General features: G+C 50.8%; 2 protein-coding genes across 4 annotated transcripts; both read left to right on the forward strand.

Moving 5' to 3' along the window:
* The first annotated feature begins 1,826 nt into the window (after positions 1 to 1,826).
* Positions 1,827 to 21,651, forward strand: UBOX5 (U-box domain containing 5). 2 transcript variants are annotated; one of them, XM_058024393.1, is made up of 5 exons: positions 1,827 to 1,908; positions 12,431 to 12,527; positions 13,708 to 14,878; positions 17,904 to 18,065; positions 20,922 to 21,651. In XM_058024393.1, exons 2-5 carry the CDS (start codon positions 12,474 to 12,476, stop codon positions 21,131 to 21,133), a joined length of 1,599 nt encoding a protein of 532 aa, XP_057880376.1. In that variant the 5' UTR covers positions 1,827 to 1,908; positions 12,431 to 12,473; the 3' UTR covers positions 21,134 to 21,651. The 2 variants fall into 2 exon arrangements, with proteins under 2 accessions (XP_057880376.1, XP_057880377.1); XM_058024394.1 differs by lacking the exon at positions 1,827 to 1,908 and adding an exon at positions 10,102 to 10,170.
* Positions 1,866 to 12,485, forward strand: FASTKD5 (FAST kinase domains 5). 2 transcript variants are annotated; one of them, XM_058024392.1, is made up of 3 exons: positions 1,866 to 1,908; positions 7,721 to 10,170; positions 12,431 to 12,485. In XM_058024392.1, the coding sequence occupies exon 2, from the start codon at positions 7,760 to 7,762 to the stop codon at positions 10,133 to 10,135; it is 2,376 nt and encodes a 791-aa protein (XP_057880375.1). In that variant the 5' UTR covers positions 1,866 to 1,908; positions 7,721 to 7,759; the 3' UTR covers positions 10,136 to 10,170; positions 12,431 to 12,485. The 2 variants fall into 2 exon arrangements, with proteins under 2 accessions (XP_057880375.1, XP_057880373.1); XM_058024390.1 differs by lacking the exon at positions 12,431 to 12,485 and having other exon boundaries at positions 7,721 to 10,562.
* Positions 21,652 to 23,137: the final 1,486 nt, after the last annotated feature.

Genomic DNA, 23,137 nt, shown 5'->3' on the forward strand with positions numbered 1-23,137 from the left:
GCCAGGGCACAAAACCCCATCTGAAGGAAGAGGTGGACAGGAAGCAAACCTCGTGGAAATATCAAGAAGGGACACAAGTGCTAAGCAAGGCTCAAGGCAATATTTAAATAATTTGCCAGTGCTGAAAGCCTGCAGTGGGCAGGAGAAAGATTTCTGGCAGAAGTGGAGCCGTGACTGTTGGAAATACTCAAAATCTGTGGGGACACGGCCCTGGCCAAGGGACTGTGGGTGGCTCTGCAGGGGCAGGAACTCAGGGCAGAGCTCCACAGCTCCAGAATCCCCCTGTTCTCTCAGTGATGGGTGTCAGCTCACACAGAGCCTCCTACACACCCCACACCAGCTTGGGGCTCGTGCCTCCATGGTGTGAAAAACACCAATCACTTGTTTTTAAAATTCTGAAAGTTTAATAGTAATAAAATGGTTATTAAAATAGCAATATAATTGGAGTCATAATAATTTGGACAATTAGGGTTAGGACAATATGAGACAATAAAAACAAAGAGTTATGGACAGTCCAGGTACCTCTTTCTGGGCAAAATAAGCCAAAAAAGGACCCACATTAACAGAGGATTAACCCTTAAAAACAAAAAACCTGTTGCATATTCATACACCTCATACATGATGCATCAATTCCATTCAAACACAGGATTCTCTCTGGTCAGTGTCAACTTCTTCCTCTGAATCCTGACGGCTCTTCAGGGCTGAGTGAGGCAGGAAGAAGTTTGTTTCTCCTGATAATGGAGCAATAAATTCTCTTTCTCTGAAAGATTCAGGTGTCCTGTGGCTGCTATCTCAGTGCAGATACCTCATTCTTCTCTTTTAAAAAAGTATCTTACATAGCATAGTTTCTATTTTAACCTTATGTTATAACCTAAAACTATATTTAACACAGTACTTAAGAAAATTAATACAGCATCACTTTCTAACATAACACATATTATATTAATTTTAATATTTGCAGGAAGTTAATAATAAAATACGCATTTTTCACACTGGGGACACAGAAAGGACATCCCTGGGTGTGCAGGTACCCAGCAAGTTTCTGTGTTTTGTAACCACAGCCTCACAGAGCCACTGTTGTATTTGGGTTGCTCCCAGATGAAGGAAGGAATGATGAATCTGACTCCATGTTCTCACAAGGCTAATTTATTACTTTATGATACTATTTTATATTAAAGAATGCTATACTAAACTATACTAAAGAATACAGAAAGGATACTTACAGAAGGGTAAAAAAAAATAATGAAAACTCCTGACTCTTTCCAGAGTCTTGATACAGCTTGGCCCTGATTGGCCAAAGAGTGAAAACAATTCACATGAAACCAATGAAACAATCACCTGTGGTAAAAAATCTCCAAACACATTCCAAGGCAGCAAAACACAGGAGAAGCAAATCAGATAATATTGTTTTCCTTTTTCTCTGAGGCTTCTCAGTTTCCCAGGAGAAAAATCCTGGGCGAAGGGATTTTTCAGAGAATGTGAATGCCACAAGCCACGGAACGCTCTGGGCTGGAACGAGCATCAAAGCTCATCCAATCCCACCCCCCTGCCATGGCAGGGACACCTTCCACTATCCCAGGTTGCTCCAAGCCCCATCCAGCCTGGCCTTGGACACTGCCAGGGCTCCAGGGGCTTCTCTGGGCGGTCGAAGGCCCCAGGGGCTCAGAGCGGCCCCAGGCCTGTCATGGCGGCGCCCACAGCGCGCCACGTGACTCTGCGCTGTCACATGATCTTTCCCATCATGTGACCATGAGGGGACAGGGGGCACGCGCCGCTGGCGCCACCCGCCGGCCGCGCGCGCGCCCGCGCCGGGAACCGGAAGTGGCGTCACCGCTGCGCGACCGGAAGCGGCGGGAGGAGGCGAAGGGGGCAGGAGGAGGAGGCGGCGGCGGTGCCGGAGCGGCCCCGGTGAGTCCCGGCCCCTTCCGAGCCCCTTCCCTTCCCCTGCTCATCCCCGTTCCCTTTCCTCGAGCCACCCCCTCAGCCGGCGGGGCCGCCCGCGTCCTGCCCTGGGCTGCATGGCCCCACATACCTCTAGGTGTATATTTATATAGGTGTATATTTATATAGCTGTATATTTATATAGGTGTATATTTATATAGGTGTATATTTATATAGGTGTATTGCCCGTGGCCATAGAACCCTGAGAGCGCCCGATCTCGGAAGCTAAGCAGGGTCGGGCCCGGGCAGTACTTGGATGGGAGACCGCGTGGGTATACCGGGGGCTGTAGGCATTTGTTTTGGAGGAGCGTGTGAAGGAGCTGGGGCTGTTCAGCCTGGAGAAAAGGAGGCTCAGAGGTGCCCTTATTGCTCTCGACGCCTTCCTGAAGGGAGGCTGGAAACAGCTGGGGTCGGTCTCTGACAGAACCAGAGGACACAGCCTCAAGCTGCATCAGGGAAGGGATAGGTTGGATATTAGGAACAAATTTTTCACCAAAAGAATAATAAAGTACTGGGGTGTTCTTCCCAGGGAGGTGGTGGAATCACCATCTCTGGATGTGTTTAAAGAAGCCTGGCCATGGCACTTGGTGCTGTAGTCTGGCTGAGTTGTGAGGGCATGGGTTGGAGTGGATGATCTGAGAGGTCTCTTCCAACCTCATCATTCTGTGATGTGTGTATGTGTACATCTGTGTATGTGTACATGCGTGTGTTTGTGTGTGTGTTTGTGTGTTATGTGTCTGTAGCTGCAGCCATAGGGGTGAATAATGGGGCTGGGGCTTCCAGCCTTGCCTTGGGAGAAGGGAATTGCACAAAAATGCTCCAGGGCTGGAGCCCCTCTGCTCTGGGGCCAGGCTGGGAGAGCTGGGGGTGCTCAGCTGGAGAGGGGAAAGCTCCAGGGGGGATTTCAGAGCCCCTTGCAGGGCCTGAAGGGGCTCCAGGAGAGCTGGAGAGGGACTGGGGACAAGGGATGGAGGGACAGGACACAGGGAATGGCCTCGGATGGAAAAGGGGGAGATTTGTTTAGGATATTGGGAATTAGGAATTGTTCTCTGTGAGGGTGCTGAGCCCTGGCACAGGGTGCCCAGAGCAGCTGTGGCTGCCCCTGGCAGTGCCCAAGGCCAGGTTGGACAGGGCTTGGAATAACCTGGGACAGTGGGAGGTGTCCCTGCCCATGGCAGAGGATGGAATGAGATGATCTTTAAGTCCTTTAAACGATCCCTTTAAATCCCTTCCCACCCAAACCATTCTGTAATCTCAGAAGAGAAGGAAAAAGCACAAACAACCCAAAAAGTGACAATTCTGTGCCCTGACATCACAACCTTTTGGGGAAATAAAATCCCTTTTGTGCTGCTCCCCTCTCCAGCCCAGCCCAGCCCAGGAGTTCACTCAGGCTCTTGGCCAAAAGGAGCTGTTTTAACCCCAACATTCATCCCAAGGAGCTTCCCTTTGCTGGCAGCACAGGGTCAGGAGCTTCCAAAAGCCCCTCTGGGTGTTCCAGAAGCTCTGACAGCATTTTTGGGATGCACCAACCCCCCCTTGCACAGGGCTGAGCCCCTGGCTGGGTGCCATTCCCCTGGGAATGTTCTTTTCCAGCTGTGGCACCTAACCATGGTGTTCCCGTGCCTCAGCAGCTCCTCCAGGGGCATTCCCAGCCTGCTGGGCCCAGCTCCAGAATTCCCTGGGCTCCTTGGGGCTGCTGGAAGGGAAAACTCTGCACAGACCTGCCCAGAGCTGGGGAGGAGCTGGGATGTGAGGTGGGAGGAGGAAGGAAAGGAAGGAATACACATTCCTAAATACAACCAAATTGTAAACCTAATTACCCATAAAAAACCACTTTCCACTCAAACCCTAAACAACAGCAAACCTTTACCCAAATCAAACAAAAAAATCACTCATACAATAACCCTTAACCCAATCAAAACAAAACCAAATGTAAAAAATCTACTCTACAACGAACAACCATAGTTTATCCTAAAGCCTTTAACAAAAAAAATACCTGGGGAGGGAGACTTGAAGCCAACAAAATTTTAAATTTTAAAATTTAGCTTGGACTTTAAAATTTTAAAGTCAAAGCTACAAAAAATCCAAAACCAGCTATGCTCCCACAAAAAAAAATTAACAACCTATAAAAATAAAGGGAAGGGGAAAGGGAAAGGGGAAGGAAATTTCAAGGAAAGGAAATTTCAAGGAAAGGAAAGGAAATTTCAAGGAAATTTAAAGGAAAGGAAATTTCAAGGAAAAGGAAAGGAAAGGAAATTTCAAGGAAAGGAAAGGAAATTTCAAGGAAAGGAAATTTCAAGGAAAGGAAATTTCAAGGAAAGGAAAGGAAATTTCAAGGAAAGGAAAGGAAATTTCAAGGAAAAGGAAAGGAAATTTCAAGGAAAGGAAATTTCAAGGAAAGGAAAGGAAATTTCAAGGAAAGGAAAGGAAATTTCAAGGAAAGGAAAGGAAATTTCAAGGAAAGGAAATTTCAAGGAAAGGAAATTTCAAGGAAATTTCAAGGAAATTTCAAGGAAAGGAAATTTCAAGGAAAGGAAATTTCAAGGAAAGGAAATTTCAAGGAAAGGAAATTTCAAGGAAAGGAAATTTCAAGGAAAGGAAATTTCAAGGAAAGGAAATTTCAAGGAAAGGAAAGGAAAGGAAAGGAAAGGAAAGGAAAGGAAAGGAAAGGAAAGGAAAGGAAAGGAAAGGAAAGGAAAGGAAAGGAAAGGAAAGGAAAGGAAAGGAAAGGAAAGGAAAGGAAAGGAAAGGAAAGGAAAGGAAAGGAAAGGAAAGGAAAGGAAAGGAAAGGAAAGGAAAGGAGGCAAAAATGGAAAAATTGCTCAAGGTGAAAAGAGGTAAATCCATGGAAGGTGTGGGTAGAGCTGAAAGAGAAATGGGCTGGAAATTGGAAAGATCACAAAGATTTGCCCATGGAAGAACCACTTGGAGCAGCCCTATTGCCCTTTGGAACTGTCTTGTCCCATCCCAGCCTGGCTCAGCTGTGTCTGGTCTTCTCTTTTTAGCTGGATTTGGAGCAGAGGAGGAGAGAAGCAGCCTCTGCACTGCCTGGATTCCCAAATGTGTCACAGTCAGTCCCTGCAGGATATTCTTAGCAGCACATTCAGAGCCTGCCCCAGGCCTTTGATTGATTCCCTGCCTTTGAACTGGGGCTGGTGCTGCTGGGAGGGGCTCTGGGAGCAGCAGGGCTGGATTTCCTGGGAAAAGCCCCTTTCCCAGCAGGGAGGAGTTGGTTTATATCAATAACCTGGGGTTTGGTAGCAGAAAAATGGATGAAAATACTCAGAAGTCGAATCAGATAAGGAAATCTCTGGGAAAGGCTCACCTGGATCAACCTCCTCTTGTTGAAGATGATTTTGGGAGCTTGATCCAACCTCTCTAATGGTCCAAGCTGTGTGAGGTGGTGCAGGAGGAGATGTTGGAGGGATTTCTCCTCCCTCCAGGCAGATGCTGTCTGAGCCTTGTCCCCTGTCTGCAGCATCTGTCACCTGAGGCCCCTTTGGGCTCAGCCAGGAGAGCCAGGAATGATCATTTCATCAGACATTCCTTGAGCTGGGCAGGAGAACTTTGAAATTCTTGGTTTGTGTTTCCTGTCCAGCTTCTGAGGAGGCTTTTCCATTCCCTGCCCCTCAGACAGACAGCAAGGGGCAGAGCCTGGCAGGATTTGACTCCTCATGCTGGGATGGGACAGTCACAGCCTTGGAGCAGCCTGGGGGCTGTGGGACAGAGCCTGATCTGCTCCTGGGGCTGCCTCAGGGTGTTTGGAGATACAGATAAGGTGCCCAGTGGGTTGTTGAGCAGCTCACAATATTTACAGATCACCCTAAAACCACATTGGCCTCTCGTGTACCCTCCTCCTTGCATGGCTCTCCCCACAAATCCACATTTCAGTTTGCCTTTCCTTCCCCCCCAGCCCACCTGGGTTTTTCACCTCTCTGCTGGGGTGGTTTCTGCTCCAGCAGCTTCTTCTCCCTCTTGGCTGCTGTTTGCTGCCTCCAAGCTCTGCCCATGGAGCAGAGGATGCAAAATGTCCTCATTTCTTCAGTGGCACAGAGAAGCAGTGGATGTCACATCCCTGGACGTGTCCAAGGCCGGGTTGAGCAGGGCTTGGAGCAACCTGGGATAGTGGAAGCTGTCCCTGGATCATGGGGGATGTGGGGATCCTTACACACCAAAAAAACCCCATTTTATGCTGCTCACACACCCCAAACCCTCCTCTTGTGCCCCAAAATGCCCATTTTGCTGCTACAAAACTGAGTTTGCCTGCACTGATGCCAAATCTTGCTCCATCCCTGCTCAGGAAGCTGTGGATACCAGCAGAGCTCCCAGGGCTGTCCCTGAGAATTCATCTCCATTTGTGTGTGGGGAGCACAAAATGTTTTGCAGTGCCAGGCTCTGCCTTTCTGATTGCCCAGCTCCATGTGGGACTGAGGGTTTTTGGGGTTTTTTTTTGGCTGGGATAAGGATTTGAGGGAAAAACCTGACACCTGGTGCTATATTTTATTTTTTTAATCAGCATTTCAAGGGTGGTAAACAGGGCTCAGTGCAGGCTGGCAGCACCCAGCTGGACTCCCACGGATTTCTCATCCTCACCCTCTGAGCTGTAGCTGTTTCAGGCAGGAGTTAGGAAGGCACCAGCCATTTTTAAAACCTCCTGTACCCTAAAACTCTTGGAAATGCTCTCAAATCTGAAGCTCAAAGCTCTGCTCCTGGGATGTAGCATCACGTAATGATTTGTGTTACTTCTCCCCTCTGCTCTTCCCCCACATTTCTTCATTTCTCCAACCTCCATCTGCAGGTTCTGGGCCAGTTTTCTCTCTCTGCTCTGCTTCTGTGGAGATTTTGCTCCACATTCTGTCTCCAGGTGCAAAGGGCAGCGTGGCACCCTGGATGTTTGGACAACTTCTCAGGTGGTGCTCAGTGATTCAGACCATGATGACCAAAGCAGCAGAATGCTCTGTCTGAACGCACAAAACCTCTTGAAGCCGCAGCTCTTCTGCAAAAACACATTTTCATTGCTCAGAATGAAAGAAAAGCAGCTTGGCTCTCTTAAATATGAAACAAAAAAAACCAAACTTTTCATAACTTTCCTTATCTGTGCCAGGTTTCTTGTGTCTGCTGAGTAGCAGATCATGCCTGGCTGCCTTCTACTCCAAGCCCAGCTCTCCTGGGTGCTCATCCTGAGCTGCCTTTGCATGAGGTGACATTCCATGGTGGCTGTGAGGGACCCAGCTGCCCTGACCAGTGCCACCTCCCTAAAGGGTTGATTAAAAAGTGCTGCCTGTGAGGTGCAGTGTAGGACTGTGCTCTTTGTTGATGGAGTGACAAAACTATCTTTTGTCTCCTTAAAAAGCAAATAAGCTTAGAAGTTTCTCTCTTCCATTAGGTGAAAAAGGCATCTTATAGGACTTTGGGGACTTCACCTCAAACTTAAGGACAGCCAATTGGACAGGAGCCAAAAAGTCCTGCCTGAGCAATTTATTAGAAAAAGAGGAGAACAAAAGGAAATAATCGCTTTTGTGAGGTGTTTGACCAGGGACAGGAGGACCTCTTGCACCTGGCTTGGTTTTTCTCTATAAAGAGTTTTGTTATTTTGCCTTTTATTAAAACTTCTTTATTTCCAACAATGCCACAGAAGCCATCCTGCTGATTTTATGCCTTCTGAGGTAGCTGAGCTCTCTTGGGTGTGAAATAGATCTCCAAGAGCTTATGGAGAGCTGGCTCGAGGAGACTCCTATTTCAGTGGAGGCCACTGACTCTCCGTCTGCCCTTTTTTCAGTACCTGGAAGCAGCTCTGAGCCCCACTAAGTTGAGACCCATGGCTACGGTGCTCATGTGCCGAAGATTGCCCAGGCTGAGCAGGGTGACAGCGATTTCCGCCACGGCCAAGCGTGGGAGCAGCAAAAGCAAGAAGGAAAAGGGAGATAAACCAGGAGCAGCCAAGACTGGGACTCACTCAGGGGCCACAATCCAGCTGCTGAAGGCCCAGGACTACAGAGTGCTGTACAATCCAGCTGCCTATGCCAAAGGCAGGGCTGGCTCCCAGCAGCACGGGGATAGGGACAGCAGCCAGGCCCTGGGTGACACGTTCACCAGCCCTGGCGCTGCACAGGCTCCACAGACATTCCCCACTGCCTCTTCCCAAGCTTTGTCACCTGGCAGGAGTGCCCTGCCCAAGGCCAGCACGCTCCTGGAGCAGAGCAGGCTGTACAAGGAGGAAGCAGAGGAGGAGAAGCGGGAAATGCACGACTCCAAGGAGGACCCGCGCACGTTCCAGAAGGGCAGGCCCGAGTACAGAGCTCTCACCTGTGACAGCGCTGAGCCAGCACAGCCCCTCCCTGCAGAGGAAGGGGACAGGATTTTACAGAGTGTGGCAGGCTGTGAGGGCAGCCCTGGGGTTCTCAGGGATTATTTCCTCCAGCTGAGCCGTGTGCCGGCGGAGCGCCGCGCGGCGCTGGGCTCGGATGCCAGGTTCAGTGCCCTGTGTCACCGAGCTGTCACGGCCATCAGGCTGTTCAGCACCCCAGATCTCATCCTCATTTTAAAGGCTTGTGTCCCCTTGGCCGTGCCAGCCTCCCACCCCCTGCTCAACGCGTGCGAGGCCGAGTTCTGCCGGCGGGCGTGGGACATGGGCCTGGAGCAGCTGCTGCTGGTGGCGGATTGCTGGCGCTGCCTGGACCGCAGCGTGCCCTCCTACCTGGGCATCCTGTTCAGCTATGCCAACCTGCGCTGGAAGGACCTCACCCTGCCCCAGTTTGTGCAGCTCCTCTACATCATCGGCGAAGGCCGGAGGTCGCCCGCGGACTTGGCGCAGAAGGTGGAGAGCACCATCCTGAAGCACTTGGACGCCTTCACCTTGGAGGAGCTGGGTGCCATCTGCTTGGGGCTCTTCAAATCCCTCAGTGGGATTTCTGAGCACGTCATGAGGAGGATTGCAGACAGGGTGGCCCTGCAGATGGAGGACATGAGCACCTACGCCTTGGTGAACGTGCTCAAGATGCTGCGCTACACGCGCATGGACCACCTGCCCCTGATGAGGGAGCTGGGCAGGGTGATTCCTGCTCGGATCCCTGCCACAAACATCCAGGGCATCATGCACATCACTCTCACCTACTCATCCCTGCACTTCTTTGATGAGGATGTTTTGGCTGCTGTTGCCACCTCGTTGCCTTCCAAGGTGTCCTACTGCCGGAGCAAGGACGCTGCCAAATTCCTGTGGTCGTTTGGGTGCCTGGACTACGAACCTCCCAACGAGGAGGAGTTTTACTCCAGCCTGATAAAGCAATTGCATGCAAAACTCCATGAGTTTAGCAAGTTTCCAGAGCATCTCCTTACTGCTCTGCTTGGCTTAGCTTTTGTCAAACGCTTCCCAGAGGAGCTGATAGACTTTGCTTTGAGGGAGGAGTTTGTCCAGAAAACCAGAGGTAGCAAATATGAGCTCAACAAGGACCTGTTCACCCTTGGTAAGAGCGTTGAAATCGAGTGCCCCACCTACCAAGGCAGCCACCTCACACCTCAGCTGTGTCAGGAGTTCGCTGAGATGGTCTCAAGCTTTGCAGAGAGGGAAATCTACGTCAGGCCTGAAATTGTGGAAGCCACGTCCCTCCTGGAGAGCATGTTGGGAGGCCCTGAGTATGTGAAGAACCACATGATCCTGCCCCACACCAGGTCCAGCGACCTGGAGGTGCGCTTGTCCACGGATGGACGTCCCATCCCTTTCAACTTCAAGGATCCTGTGGCAACCAAGAAGCTGAGAGACATGGGAGTTAATCTTACAGATGATTTAATGTCTCAGCTCATACAGGGGAGAGCTCATAACCGGAGTCCCACAGAGGTGGGGAATGAATCCAGGATTCCCAGCCAGGAGAGAGGGAACACAACAGTCACAACATATATGGGTGGAGCTCTTCCTGCAGGTGCCACATCCCAGGCTGAGCCTAAGGCAGGGCTCTGGCAGCCTGGGGAGGTGAGGCTGGCACTGCAGGTGTCCAACAGGAACCACTTCTGCTACGGCTCCAGGCGGCTGCTGGGGCTGCACTGCCTGAAGCGGCGGCAGCTGCAGCTGCTGGGCTACGCCGTGGTGGAGCTGCCCTTCTGGGAGTGGTTCCCCCTGCTCAGGCGCACGCGCTCCGAGAAGCTCAGCTACCTCCACTACAAAGTCTTCAGCCCAGCCCTGCTCACCAGGGCTGCCTAGTGGGGAAAAGAGTCTTCCCAGTGCTTCATTCCTGGGTACTGGATAAAATGGTCTCAGTTGCTCTGTGAGGCCGTTTCTGCTCTGGTGGTATCTGTGCTTCCCATACTCTCCCATGCTCAGCTACCTCCACTACAAAGTCTTCAGCCCAGCACTGCTCACCAGGGCTGCCTAGTGAGGAAAAGTCTCCCAGTGCATCATTCCTGGATGCTGGATAAAATCATCTCTGGGTGGTAGCTCCGTTGTGTTCTGTGTGGCCATTTCTGCTCTGTACTTCCCGTGCTGTCCTTTTGTACCTGGATCCTCAAATGCTTCCACCACAAATTAAAGCTCCTAATGATTCATTTTGCTCTGTGGCTGCTTCTTTCACCGCCCTAAATGAGAGTGGTTGGATTTGGGGCTGGGATATTTAGTCATGAGGCTGAGCTGGGTGCCAGGAGCACACACAGAGCTGTTTCCTTGTGTTTCCATCCCCATGGGGCTGGGGCTGGGTTTCTCCTTTAGGGTGGATTGTGGACACTGAGTGGGACTGAGGCTTGGGGTGCTCTGACCTCAGGACATTCATTTCATGCTCCAAGGACTTCATTTGATGTCCACAATGCAGCAGCTCCATAGTCCCACACAGGACACCAGGAAGAGTTATGGTTACAAACTCCAGACAGTCTGGTTTAAAATTCCTTGTCCAAAACCACTGAGGATTTTTTTCAGGTCTGTATTTCACTGCTTCAGTCCAAAGATCTTTGTTCACCTTAGGAAAGGCACACACTGAAGAGAGAGAGGAAAAAAACCCAGCCATGGGTTAAAGCAACTCAGTGACTCAGCTTTAGCCATGAGATTTGTAGCAAAGTCTTTCAGCAGAAGGGAGTGCAGTGAAAAAATATAAGAAAATATGAAGAAAATAAATCATTTTCTTACTGAGGTATTGAGACTGGAAAAATTAACCAGAGTTAAGTCTCTCAAGGTCACAAACAAGAAAAATCCTATAAAATACCCATACAGAGTTCCTCATGTTGCAGTTTCAGCCCAGGAAAGCGAGGAGAGATAGAACAGGGGGAGAATCTTGAGTTTTCCCTAGGAAGGGAGCAAGCAGAGTTGGTTTGCCACTTTTCATAACACCAGTGCTGAGGGCCAAGTGAATTTACCACTTGTGGTTGAAAATGAGGCAAAAGGAACAGTTTTGAGGCACAGCCTGTAGCTGAACTATCAGTCTCCTACAAGATGTGAGTGCCAAAAGTCAGACCAGGTTAAGCAGTTCCCCACTGGCAACCCAGTTCTGGAAACCTCCCAGAAAACCAGGAAGGTAACGTTGGAGGAGAGTTGGTGTGTGCTTGTCCTGCCCCTTGAGGAGCAGGAATTGCCCCTGATGGCTGCCAGACCAAACTTTGGGACACAAGTGCCTGTTCCTCTTGTAAGGTTCCCACCTGCTTCATTTTCAAGGCACTGAAAACCAAGCCCTGCTCTCTGCAGGTTGGGTCAATTCCATCTTGGGTTGGGTATTTTTTTTTTTTGGATTTGTGCTTTGAATTCCGCCTTTCTCCTTGCAGATGCAGCACAGGGAGCTCATTAACTCTGCCCCCAGAAGGCCAATTTGATTTGGGCTGAACCAAGAGATCAGTGGAAAATCATTAAAGAGCTGCTTGTTCTTGAAGGAGGCAGCGAGTCCCTGATTTGCAAGGTTGCCCAGGGCAGTGACATTTTAAAGCTGGGGTTAACATGAGGTTAAAGCTCTCACCTCACAGATAATTTCATTCTTAAAAGAGATCTGAGACAGCCAATTCCAGTCACTTTTTTTTTTTTTTTTCAATGGGAAAGGAGGTGTGTTCAGTTTCTTTAATGAATGCTGGCAGCAGGATTTGGTGTTGACATCTCCCTCAGAGCTATTCCATGCCCTCTGCTCCCTTGGAGTTATTTAGCACCAATTATTAATATTTGTGGTTAATCTTGACTCACTGTGACAGCCTCCTGTGCTCTGCTGGTGTTTTCTACACCTACAGAACTCCTGCATCTTTGATAAACCTTCAGGTCTAATTGCTAGTCTGTTCATAGGTGGTTTTAGTTAAAATAGCCATTTGCTTTGCTTTTTCTCCCCAGGTTCACTAATTAATATTAATGTGATTTCTTCCCCTCAATCTCATCTCTCCACCACATTCATTTGGGTTTATATTGGCTTCACCTCCTGGACTCAGATCTGAGCTGCATTGTAGGAAATCCCAAGCCTATAACTCACCCAAAACACAAGATCCTTTCACTGCTCATGGATATTCACTTCCTTTATTTTTAATTTCTTTTTTTTCCAAGCTGACTCTGATGCTCAGCAAGTGACCTCTCTGCAGCTGCCAAGATGGTAATAAACGTCTGTCTCCCGCAGTTCAAGCCAAGAATTCACTGCAACAAGGTAAAACAGTGAGGAGGGGGTTTGGGGGAGTGGGAGGGATGCAGGGATTAAATGGAATTATCCTGGGGAGGAGCTGGTTCATTGCTCCTCTGGGATGATCAGCATCACTGCTCTGATGTGGCACACACTAAATACTGGAGGGAAAAGCCCCAACAATTTTGCAGGATCTCCTAACCAGACATCTTGCTGTGCTTCCAGGTGTAAGTTCTTTGACTTGGGATCCCTTTCTCCTGCAATATTCCAGCTTTCCCTCTGCCCACTGGAACTCACATTAGCTCTTGATAATGTTAAATTATCAATTAATGGGAAATTGTGAAATGATAACTCGGTGAAGTTACTTTCCAAGTAGTTCTGGTTTCACTCAGCACATCAGAATCTCTTTAAGAAACTCAGTTTTCATTCAAATCTGGTTTTTAGTTGTAAGTTTCTGCACCAAAATCCAGCACAGCCTTGGCTGTGTAAATACTGTGCTGCTGGAATTTGTTGTGGAGAGACCCAGCCATGCCACAGAGGTTTGGTGTGATTGTCATGATCAAGACCATGTTAAACAGGTAGAATAAATAGATTTTCCTCATTTTTATTTGTCCATTTAGCAAATGCTGAAGATTTCTCAGGGCCTGGGGCATCCAGGAGAGGGAATGGATTGAACCAGGCTGCCCAGGAGCAGAGCAGAGGGTGGGATGGGATGTTCCAAACCAGAGCCAGCCTGGATTGATGGATCTCCCTCAGGGATGGCTGGGATGGCTCACAGAGGCTGATTAACATCCAGAGTTCCTCTGGGACCCTGTAACTGTGATTCCAAGTGCATTTCCACGTGGATAAGTAGGCACAAAGGAAATCAGGAGACTCCCACATGAAAAGGGAGACTGGAAGAGGAGAGACACTCATTCTCTGCTCCCAGCCACCCTCTCCTCCTTGATTTATCTCACTGACCCAGCCAAAAACCACAAATTATCCCTATTTTTCCACTCTTCCAGCAGTTAAGTCGGGTCTGCCCATGGACACAGAGGGGATGGAGGAGGGGGGGAGTGGAAGGAGTGGTGGGTCTGCTGTGCCTTACAGCAGGGTAAACCTCAGCCTTGGCTCCTGGTTGATGTCATCCTGGGAATCTCTGGAAGTGAAATTGCCTTCCTGGTGTTTCCTTGCTCCACCCTGACCCCAGTTTTGGTCTGGCACACAGATCTCTGCCGATGGCTACGAGGTGGAGAACCTGATCTCCGAGGACCTGGCCAGGAGGAACCGCGGCTTCCGCAGCGAGTACTTCATCAAACCCCCGGTGCACGTCACCATCTCCTTCCCCTTCAACGTGGAGATCTGCAGGATCAACATTGACATCTCCTCTGGGGGCTACCAGACCTTCTCTGGCCTGGAAATTTACACCTCTACCTCATGCAACAAAACCTCTTGGCAGAGCCCTGAGGGGCAGTGCTCAGGTCTGCAGCCTGTGTCGGACAAGGACACCTTCACCCTGGTGGGCAAAGCTGTCTTAAAAAATCAGAGCAAAGTGACTTTTGGCCACAGAGGCTTCAAGCCAAGGCCTCCCTTCCATCAGATGGAAAATGTCTTCTCCTACCCCGGCTCGGTGTCCCAAGATCTCTGGAACAAAGGGCCGGCCTCGCTCAGCAACGTGTCCCACCTCAAAATCTGCATCACCCACGTGGCCGGGGGGGGCCTGCCCAGCATCAAGAGGCTGGAGGTGTGGGGACAACCCGCCAAGTCCTGCCCACAGGAGGTCATCGAGGGGGTTTTCCAGGTGGCCTCGCAGTTCCTGGCCCAGGATGTCAGCAGCCTCAAGCCGGAGCTCTGGACGCCGATGGAGAGCGACTGCGTCCCCTTCAGCGCCAACGAGCAGCAGACCCTGCACAAGCTGGTGGACGTTGTCCAAGACATCCCTGAAGAGTTCCTGGACCCCATCACCCTGGAGATCATGACTTTACCCATGCTCCTGCCCTCTGGGAAGGTGATTGACCAGAGCACCCTGGAGAAGTGCAACCGCAGCGAGGCGTCCTGGGGCCGCGTGCCCAGCGATCCCTTCACGGGCGTGGCCTTCAGCCAGCACTCCCAGCCCCTACCTCACCCCACCCTCAAGGCCAGGATAGACCACTTCCTGCTGCAGCACAGCATCCCTGGCACCAACCTGCTGGGCAGGGCTCACTCCTCGGAGAGCCTGGTGCCCTCCTCCATCACCATGTCTTCTCTGAAAAGGAAAATGGACTGCATGGACCAGGGCTCCCTGCAGCCGCCCTATTTTTCTGCTACAAACTTACTTGTCACTTCTACCTCAGAGAACAGTGCTAAAAAAATGAAAACTGACAGTGATTCCCACTTGATCCAGATGGACTGTTCCACAGGTACAGTGTTGGGACAGCCCCAGGCTGGAGTTTCAAACCAGGACAAATCCAGTGCCAAGTTCCCATCTAGAAAGTTCTAGTTCTCTAGAAAGCTTCCAGACTGGGTTTGGCTGGTGGAGCTGGATCATTTCACCCACCTCCCATGTTCCTTGTTGAGTGTTTCACAGCCCCTGTTTGCTCAGGTCACCCTGTTTCCCTTTTAGTTTGGATTCCCTTTCTCTTCCTTCCATGTGGAGACAATATTTTCCTCACCATCATGGTTTGAGGTTTCTTTATCCAGGGGGATTTATTGTGTCCAGGAGAAACAGGAAAAGAATTGTCTGGTGCTGCAGTGGTGATGGCACAGGGAGTCCTGGCTCATCATGAGGAGGGAGGTGGGAAAGAAAACAAGGATGGGACACAGAACAAACCACAGCAAGGGAATTGCAGGGAGGAGGGACAGCTCAGCCTGGGAGAGGCTTGAACAGAATTTACGAGTGGTTAAAGCAGAAAACCTGCTAGAGGCTAAATGAGACAAGAAGTGTGACTTGTGGCTGCAGGGGAAGGGAAAGGTGCTGCTTTCCCTTCATCCATCCTTTCCTCAGTGATGCTGGGAATGCAAAATGTCCTGCAGATCTGGAGGCAGGGAGGCTCAGGAGGGACCTTGTTGTTCCCTGGGGCCAGGTGGGGCTCTGCTCCCAGGGATCAGGGACAGGAGGGAACAGGGGTTGCACCAGGGGAGGGTTAGGTTGGATGTAGGGAACAATTCCTTCACAGAAAGGGTTGTCCAGCCCTGGCACAGCTGCCCAGGGCAGGGGTGGAGTTCCCATCCCTGGAGGGATTTAAAGCCATGAGGATGTGGCACCTGGGCACGCAGGGTGTAAATCCAGGTGTGGGTATTGCATGGTTGGCTCTCTGGGCAGGGAAGCTCAGTCTCCTGCTCTCCTCTAACCCACTGTGGTCTGTGCCATGTCAAAAGGTGACCCAGAGCTGCTGGCACCTGTCACTGCCTTCACCTTTCTCCACATCTGCCCAAAACCATTTTGAGGCCAAAGCTTAGGTGGCTGTTTGATTTTAAACAAATTCTTCAGTTGAAAATAATTGATGTTGGCTGGTACCAGGAAGAGTAGGGGGAAGCCAGACTGCACCTTTCTGCTCTGATCCCTCAGCCTAGAGCTCATTCCCTGCTTTAGGAGGAACCTTTGGTTGTTTTGGCTGTGACAGCTCCCACCAGGATGTGCCCCAGCCCCACGGAAGCAGGAGCTGCCCTGTGGGTCCTGGAGCTCCCGGGGCAGCCGTGTCCATACATAAATAAAAGCAGAGTGCTCAGCCCATGGAGCTCATGCTTCTCTGGATCATCAGCCTTGATTGGTGGAGGAAATGTGCAGCACCAATTGTGAGCTCTTCCTCTGGGAGCTGCATTTAACAGAATTAATGATGCAGACAACGTTCTCTTAATGCTTCAGCTTAATTAACGCCGTCGGTGCTGCACAGGGCAGCCCTGCAGGGAGGGTCCAGCCCTGGCCCTGTGGCTCACAACTGGGACAGAGAGGGAAAAACAAGTGCCACAGATTTATTAATGGTTTAAATGTTCTCTGTGAGTGCATGGAGCAAGGCTGGGAGCACTGGGATGGGATCCTCAGGAGCCCGCTGAGGGATTTCAGGGAAAAACATCATCCTGGGGTATTTGGAGTTGGGCCCTTTTTCAGTCCTTCAGACTTGTAGAGCTCCATGGAAGGAGGGTGCAGCCAGGTGGGGGTCAGGCTCTGTTCCCAGGGAACGAGAGGAAATGGCCTCAGGGTGTGCCAGGAGGGGTTTAGGGTGGTATTAGGGAAAATTCTTCACGCAAAGGGTTCTCCAGCCCTGGCACAGGCTGCCCATCCTGAAGGTATTTAAAAGCCATGGATGTGGCACTTGGGGACATGATTTAGTGGTGGACTCCATGTTCTTGGAAGACTTTTCCAACCTAAATGATTCTGGTCCTGTGTAAGTTGGCTCTGGGACACCACATGGATGGTGGTGATCCATAGGGCATTCCACCCCCAGAGGAGATGAGGCACTCCCCCCAGATCCCAGCCCCTTGGTGGGGAAAGGACACCTCTCAACAAAACAAGTGGCAGGGCTCCTAAAATCCTCCCAGCTTCAGACCCAGGGCAGTGTTTGCATCACAGATTATTTTTTCCAGCATCTGCTTCTCCTTTTTCTTGCAGACCTGGTCCATGTTTCCCTTTACAGACCTGGTTTCTCTGTGTTCCTTTTGTGGACCTGGTCTCCATTTCCCCTTGCAGATTTGGTCTCCATTTCCTTTTGCAGACCTGCTCTCTGTTTCCCTTTGCACACCTGGTCCTTGTGTTTCCCTTTGCACACCTGGTGTTTGTGTTCCCTTTCCAGACCTGGTTTCTCTGTTTTCCTTTGCAGACCTGCTCTCTGTTTCCTTTTGCAGATTTTGTCTCTATTTCCCTTTGCACACCTGGTTTCTCTGTGTCCCTTTGCACACCTGGTCTCTGTTTCCTTTTGCACTCCTGGTTTCTCCATGTTTCCCTTTGCAGACCTGGTGTTTGTGTTTCCCTTTGCACACCTGGTTTCTCCATTCCCTTTGCACACCTGGTTTCTCTATTTCCTTTTGTACTCCTGGTTTCCCTGTTCCCTTTGCACTCCTGGTTTCTCTATTTCCCTTTGCACACCTGATCTCTGTGTCCCTTTGCACACCTGGTTTCTCCATTCCCTTTGCACACCTGGTTTCCCTGTTCCCTTTGCACTCCTGGTTTCTCCATTCCCTTTGCACACCTGGTTTCTCCATTCCCTTTGCACTCCTGGTTTCTCTGGTTCCCTTTGCACACCTGGTTTCTCTATTTCCTTTTGTACTCCTGGTTTCCCTGTTCCCTTTGCACTCCTGGTTTCCCTGTTCCCTTTGCACTCCTGGTTTCTCTATTTCCCTTTGCACACCTGGTTTCTCTGTTCCCCTTTGCACACCTGGTTTCTCCATTCCCCTTTGCACACCTGGTTTCTCCATTCCCTTTGCACACCTATCTCTGTTTCCTTGCAGAGCTGGTGTCCCACGAGCAGAAGCTGTCAGAGAGCCTGGACTCTGCCCTGACCTCTGCCCTCAGCTCCATGCCCTCCTTCACGGCCAAGCTGATGAGGAGCCAGCAGCAGGCTCCAGGAGAGGGGGGCTGCAGCACGTCCTGGAGCCTGGGCACAGCCCTTGGTGAGCAGCAGGCACCTCTGGAGCACCTGTGGGAGCTGGGGCTGGGATAACAGGGAGTGTTGTTCACACCCCAGGCTATGATATATTCACTTTTAAAACATTTCATTGTCTCCCAGCAAGCTTCACTTCCCAATCCTTGCCTCTATCTCAGCAGTTTTGCTGTTTTATTCCCCCTGAGGCAGCTCAGGCCTTGCTGACCCCACAAGGGGGGGGATGTTGTCCATGCCCAGGGTCAGAGCAGGCTGTGGCAGCAGAGCTGTGATGTTCCTGTGTCCTGGGCTGCCCCAGGATGATCTGGGATGGACACAGTGCTCAGTTCAGACTTTCTTAGAGCTCTGCATTTTGGGCTGAGAGGTTCAGTGGTGCCTGTGAGCTGTGTGTGGAGCAGGCTGGGGAGCTGCCACGTGGGTGGAGAATGAGTCTGGTGTGGGGATGCTGCAGGAGAGCTGTAAATGCAGCAAATGCTGCAGCCTTGCAGGGCTTCAAAGGGAGGGAGAGTCGCTTTTTATACACGCTGGACAAGGGGGAATGTTTGTGAACTAAAAGAGCAGGCTGAGATTGGATATTGGGAAGGAATTCCTCCCAGTGAGGGTGGGCAGGCCCTGGCACAGGGTGCCCAGAGCAGCTGTGGCTGCCCCTGGATCCCTGGAATGCCCAAGGCCAGGCTGGACAGGGCTTGGAGCACCCTGGGACAGTGGGAGCTGTCCCTGCCCATGGAATTGCTGGGTTTTATGATCCCTTCCAACCCAAACCATTCCAGGACTCTTTGAAGCACCGTGTGACATCCACCCTTAGCAGGAGCAGGTCACAGCAGCAGCACCCCAGGCCAGCCAGCTGTGTGTGTGTGCCCAGAATGGCACCAGGACTGAGTGTCCACCCTCCAGGCTGCCACAGCCACCCAGCTGCTGCCCAGCCACCCTTGCAGCTGTGCCTGCATTCCCAGAATTATTCCTCTGGGGTGCAGGGGAGCTCTGGACCTTCAGCTGTCCTGGCTTCTCTTCCCCTGGGTGAGGCTCTGCTGCCCACGGCTGAGGAGGAGCTTCAGAGGGACCCTGGGAAGGGCTCTGTCTGTCTGTCCATCCATCTGCCTGTGTGTTTTTCCCTCTCTCCCCCTCCCCAGGCAGCTTGTGCTGTTTCACAGTGACATTCAGCTCTTTGCTGCTGTTTGAGAGCTGAGCTGGGTGCTGTGTGACAGGAATGCAAAGTGACCCCTCAGCTGTTCCCCCCCGGGAATGGCTGTGCAGGAGCTGCAGGGAGGCTGATTTAATCTCAGTAAAAGTGAAAAGCCCTTTTTTACAGTCATCTGTCCTCAATTAAAAGCCAGTGCTGATATGACCCTTCCCTTTCTGAGCACACCCTGCCCTGCAGGCTGGACCTTTCCCTTTCCTCTGGTGCTGACAGGAGAGTGGCACAGTCCTGAGTCACAGCTGAGCCTGCAGGGCCTGGGGCACAGCCTGGGCTTCTCACCCTCCCTGCCCCAGCCTCTCCTCCTGTCCCTTTGTTCCCAGCTGTGCCAGGGGAGGTTCAGGATCAGACATTGCAAGGGGCTGCCCAGGGAGGTGCTGGAATCACCAGGAAAGCCTGGACATGGTGCTGTTGGCTCACTCAGTAATGTCTGAAGTTTTTTCCAGACTGCTCTGATTCTGATTCTAATTCTGTGATTTTCCAGCCTGCTCTGATTCTGATTCTGATTCTGATATTTTCCAGCCTGCTCTGATTCTGATTATGATTCTGATATTTTCCAGCCTGCTCTGATTCTGACTTTGATTCCAATTCTGATTCTGTGATTTTCCAACCTACTCTGATTCTGTTTCGGTGATTTTCCAATCTGATTCTGATTCTATGATTTTCCAACCTATTCTGATTCTGATTCGTTGATTTTCCAACCTATTCTGATTCTAATTCTGATTCTGTGATTTTCCAACTTGCTCTGATTCTGTGATTTTCCAACCTGCTGAGATTCTGATTCTCTGATTTTCCACCGTGCTGCCATTTTGATTCTGAGATTTTCCAACCTGTTCTGATTCTGTGATTTTCCAGCCTGCTCTGATTCTGATTCTGATTCTATGATTTTCCAACCTGCTCTGATTCTGATTCTGATTTTTCCAACCTGCTGAGATTCTGATTCTGTGTTTCTGTGATTTTCCAACCTGCTCTGATTCTGATTCTGATTCTTTTCCAACCTCTTCTGATTCTGATTCTGTGTTTCTGTGATTTTCCAGCCTGCCCTGATTCTGATTCTGATTCTATGATTTTCCAACCTGCTCTGATTCTGATTCTGATTTTTCCAACCTGCTGAGATTCTGATTCTGTGTTTCTGTGATTTTCCAACCTGCTCTGATTCTGATTATTTTCCAACCTCTTCTGATTCTGATTCTGTGTTTCTGTGATTTTCCAGCCTGCTCTGATTCTGATTATTTTCCAACCTGCTCTGATTCTGATTCTGATTTTTCCAACCTGTTGAGATTCTGATTCTGAGATTTTCCAACCCGCTCTGATTCTGATTCTGATTATTTTCCAACCTCTTCTGATTCTGATTCTGATTATTTTCCAACCTCTTGTGATTCTGATTCTGTGTTTCTGTGATTTTCCAACCTGCTCTGATTCTGATTCTGATTATTTTCCAACCTCTTGTGATTCTGATTCTGTGTTTCTGTGATTTTCCAGCCTGCTCTGATTCTGATTCTGATTCTATGATTTTCCAACCTCTTCTGATTCTGATTCTGTGTTTCTGTAATTTTCCAACCTGCTCTGATTCTGATTCTGATTATTTTCCAACCTCTTGTGATTCTGATTCTGTGTTTCTGTGATTGTGCAGCCTGCTGTGATTCTGACTCTGTGTTTGTGGCCTTGCAGAGCACGGCAGGAGCAGCCAGAGCCAGGGATGTTCCTCCTGCGGCAAATCCTTCTCGTGTTACTCCCGGGCGGAGCCCGTGTACCAGCTCCCCTGCGGGCACCTCCTGTGCCGGCCGTGCCTGGCCGAGCCGCGGGCCCCGGCCTCGCCCATCCTCTGCGGGAGCTGCAGGAGGGCAGCGGCCTCTCAGGACGTCCGGAGGGTTCATTTCTGAGCTGCTGCTGTGCCCCGTGTCCACAGGGAGCCGCCAGGAGCCGCGGAGAGCAGAGAGCGCTCGCTCCAGTGGGGGTTTGGGGGGGTTTGGAGCCCGAGGATGACAAAAGCCATAGCTTCTTTATCAAGGAATCTGTATTTGTGCAGGACTGGTCTGCAGCACTGCCCCGGGGCTCAGAGGTTTAGCACAGGTGCCTTTTGGAGCAGCTCAGCTTCCCCCCTGCCCTCACGCTGCGAGTTCGCGCCACGTTCAACCAGCAGCCAGCCCGGTTGTGGAGCAGGTAAAAGCCCTTGTGAGTGACAGCACACACAAATTCCCTCCTCTGACCTCCTCCCCTTGCCCACCTGGCCCTCCCATCCTGGAATGGGCCTGGCTGGGGTGGGAGGAGCTGGCAGTGATCCCCCCCTGCTCATCAGACTCTTGTAGAAAAGCCATCCCATCCCACCCTCAGTTGATGTGTGTGAGCAGCCCAGCTCCTGGCTGGCTGATAGACATTTAAGCCTTAATAAAATGTTTAAAGTCGGGTTCTGTCTCTCTCTCTCTCTCTGGCTGCTAATTGGTTTCATCCTGAGGCTTAATGGTGTCATGGAGTGAATCTCTTGGCAGAGGAGGAAATGGGCTGGAAAAAGGCAAACCAGCACTGAGGAGCTGCAGGCAGGGGGTTACAGAGGGGTTGTGACAGCAACTTCATCACAGGGATGAGACTCAGACACCTGAACCCATGGGGGCTTCAGAGAGAAAAGAGCCAGACAAAAAAACAACTTGGATGTGTTCTGTTCTGGATATGGCAGGGTAAGGTGACATCAAAGGGTTTGTCACCCCCACAGCCCCCTGCTGGTGCCACTTCATTGATGTTCTGGGCCATAACAGCCTCCAGCTGGCTCAGCTCACCTTGCTCACGCCTTTATTTGCTCTCAAGGGGCACCTGAGCAGAGTTGTGGTGTTGGGAAGGAGCTGCTCGTGCCCTGGAGCCCAACTTGGTGCTGGCCCTGACTCTGTCTGCATCAGCAGGACTTCACAGCCCATCTCCATTCCCTGCAAAAATAGAAAATCACACTTCTTAAAATAATAAACACTTAGGAAATAGGCACAAAATTCCTAAAAACCCCACGATTCAGAGGCAGTAAATGCACTTCATGGCAGCGCTGGTGTCGTGTTTGCAGTGAGCAATCCTGGGGTGATTCAGCTCTCACACCTCCCCCAGGCAAGGGGGAGGATCCCCAGAGCCACCAACCACAGCCAGCAAAGCCTGGATGCTCCAAAGCCCCCGGTTCTGACAAGTTTCTGCAGTGCCCAAAAGTGCCTTGTGGTGTCCTGAGGTGGGCAGGGATCCAGGTGGAGGCATCCCAAATTTCCTCCATTCCGAATTTCCTCCATCCCAAATTTTCTCCATCCCAGATTTCCTCCATCCCAGATTTCCTCCATCCCAAATTCCCTCCATCCCAAATTTCCTCCATTCCGAATTTCCTCCATCCCAAATTTTCTCCATCCCAGATTTCCTCCATCCCAAATTTCCTCTATCCCAAATTTCCTCCATCCCAGATTTCTTCCATCCCAGATTTCTTCCATCCCAAATTTCCTCTATCCCAAATTTCCTCTGTTCCAAATTTCCTCCATCCCATATTTCCTCCATCCCAAATTTCCTCCATCCCAAATTTCCTCCAGGTTCCCTTTGTTCTGCAGGGAGGGGCAGGAGCCACCCAGAGCAGGGGTGGGAGGGGAAGGGAAGGGAAGGGAAGGGAAGGGAAGGGAAGGGAAGGGAAGGGAAGGGAAGGGAAGGGAAGGGAAGGGAAGGGAAGGGAAGGGAAGGGAAGGGAAGGGAAGGGAAGGGAAGGGAAGGGAAGGGAAGGGAAGGGAAGGGAAGGGAAGGGAAGGGAAGGGAAGGGAAGGGAAGGGAAGGGGTGGTGTTGGGACACCAGAGCAGGGCTCACCTCCCCCTCACTGCAGGTTCTCAGAGCCTTCACCCCCCAGTTCCTCCTCCTCAACCCTCTGGCACCCTTGGCA

The sequence above is a fragment of the Melospiza georgiana genome, chromosome 5 (genome assembly GCF_028018845.1).
Source record: "Melospiza georgiana isolate bMelGeo1 chromosome 5, bMelGeo1.pri, whole genome shotgun sequence".
Taxonomy (NCBI): domain Eukaryota; kingdom Metazoa; phylum Chordata; class Aves; order Passeriformes; family Passerellidae; genus Melospiza; species Melospiza georgiana.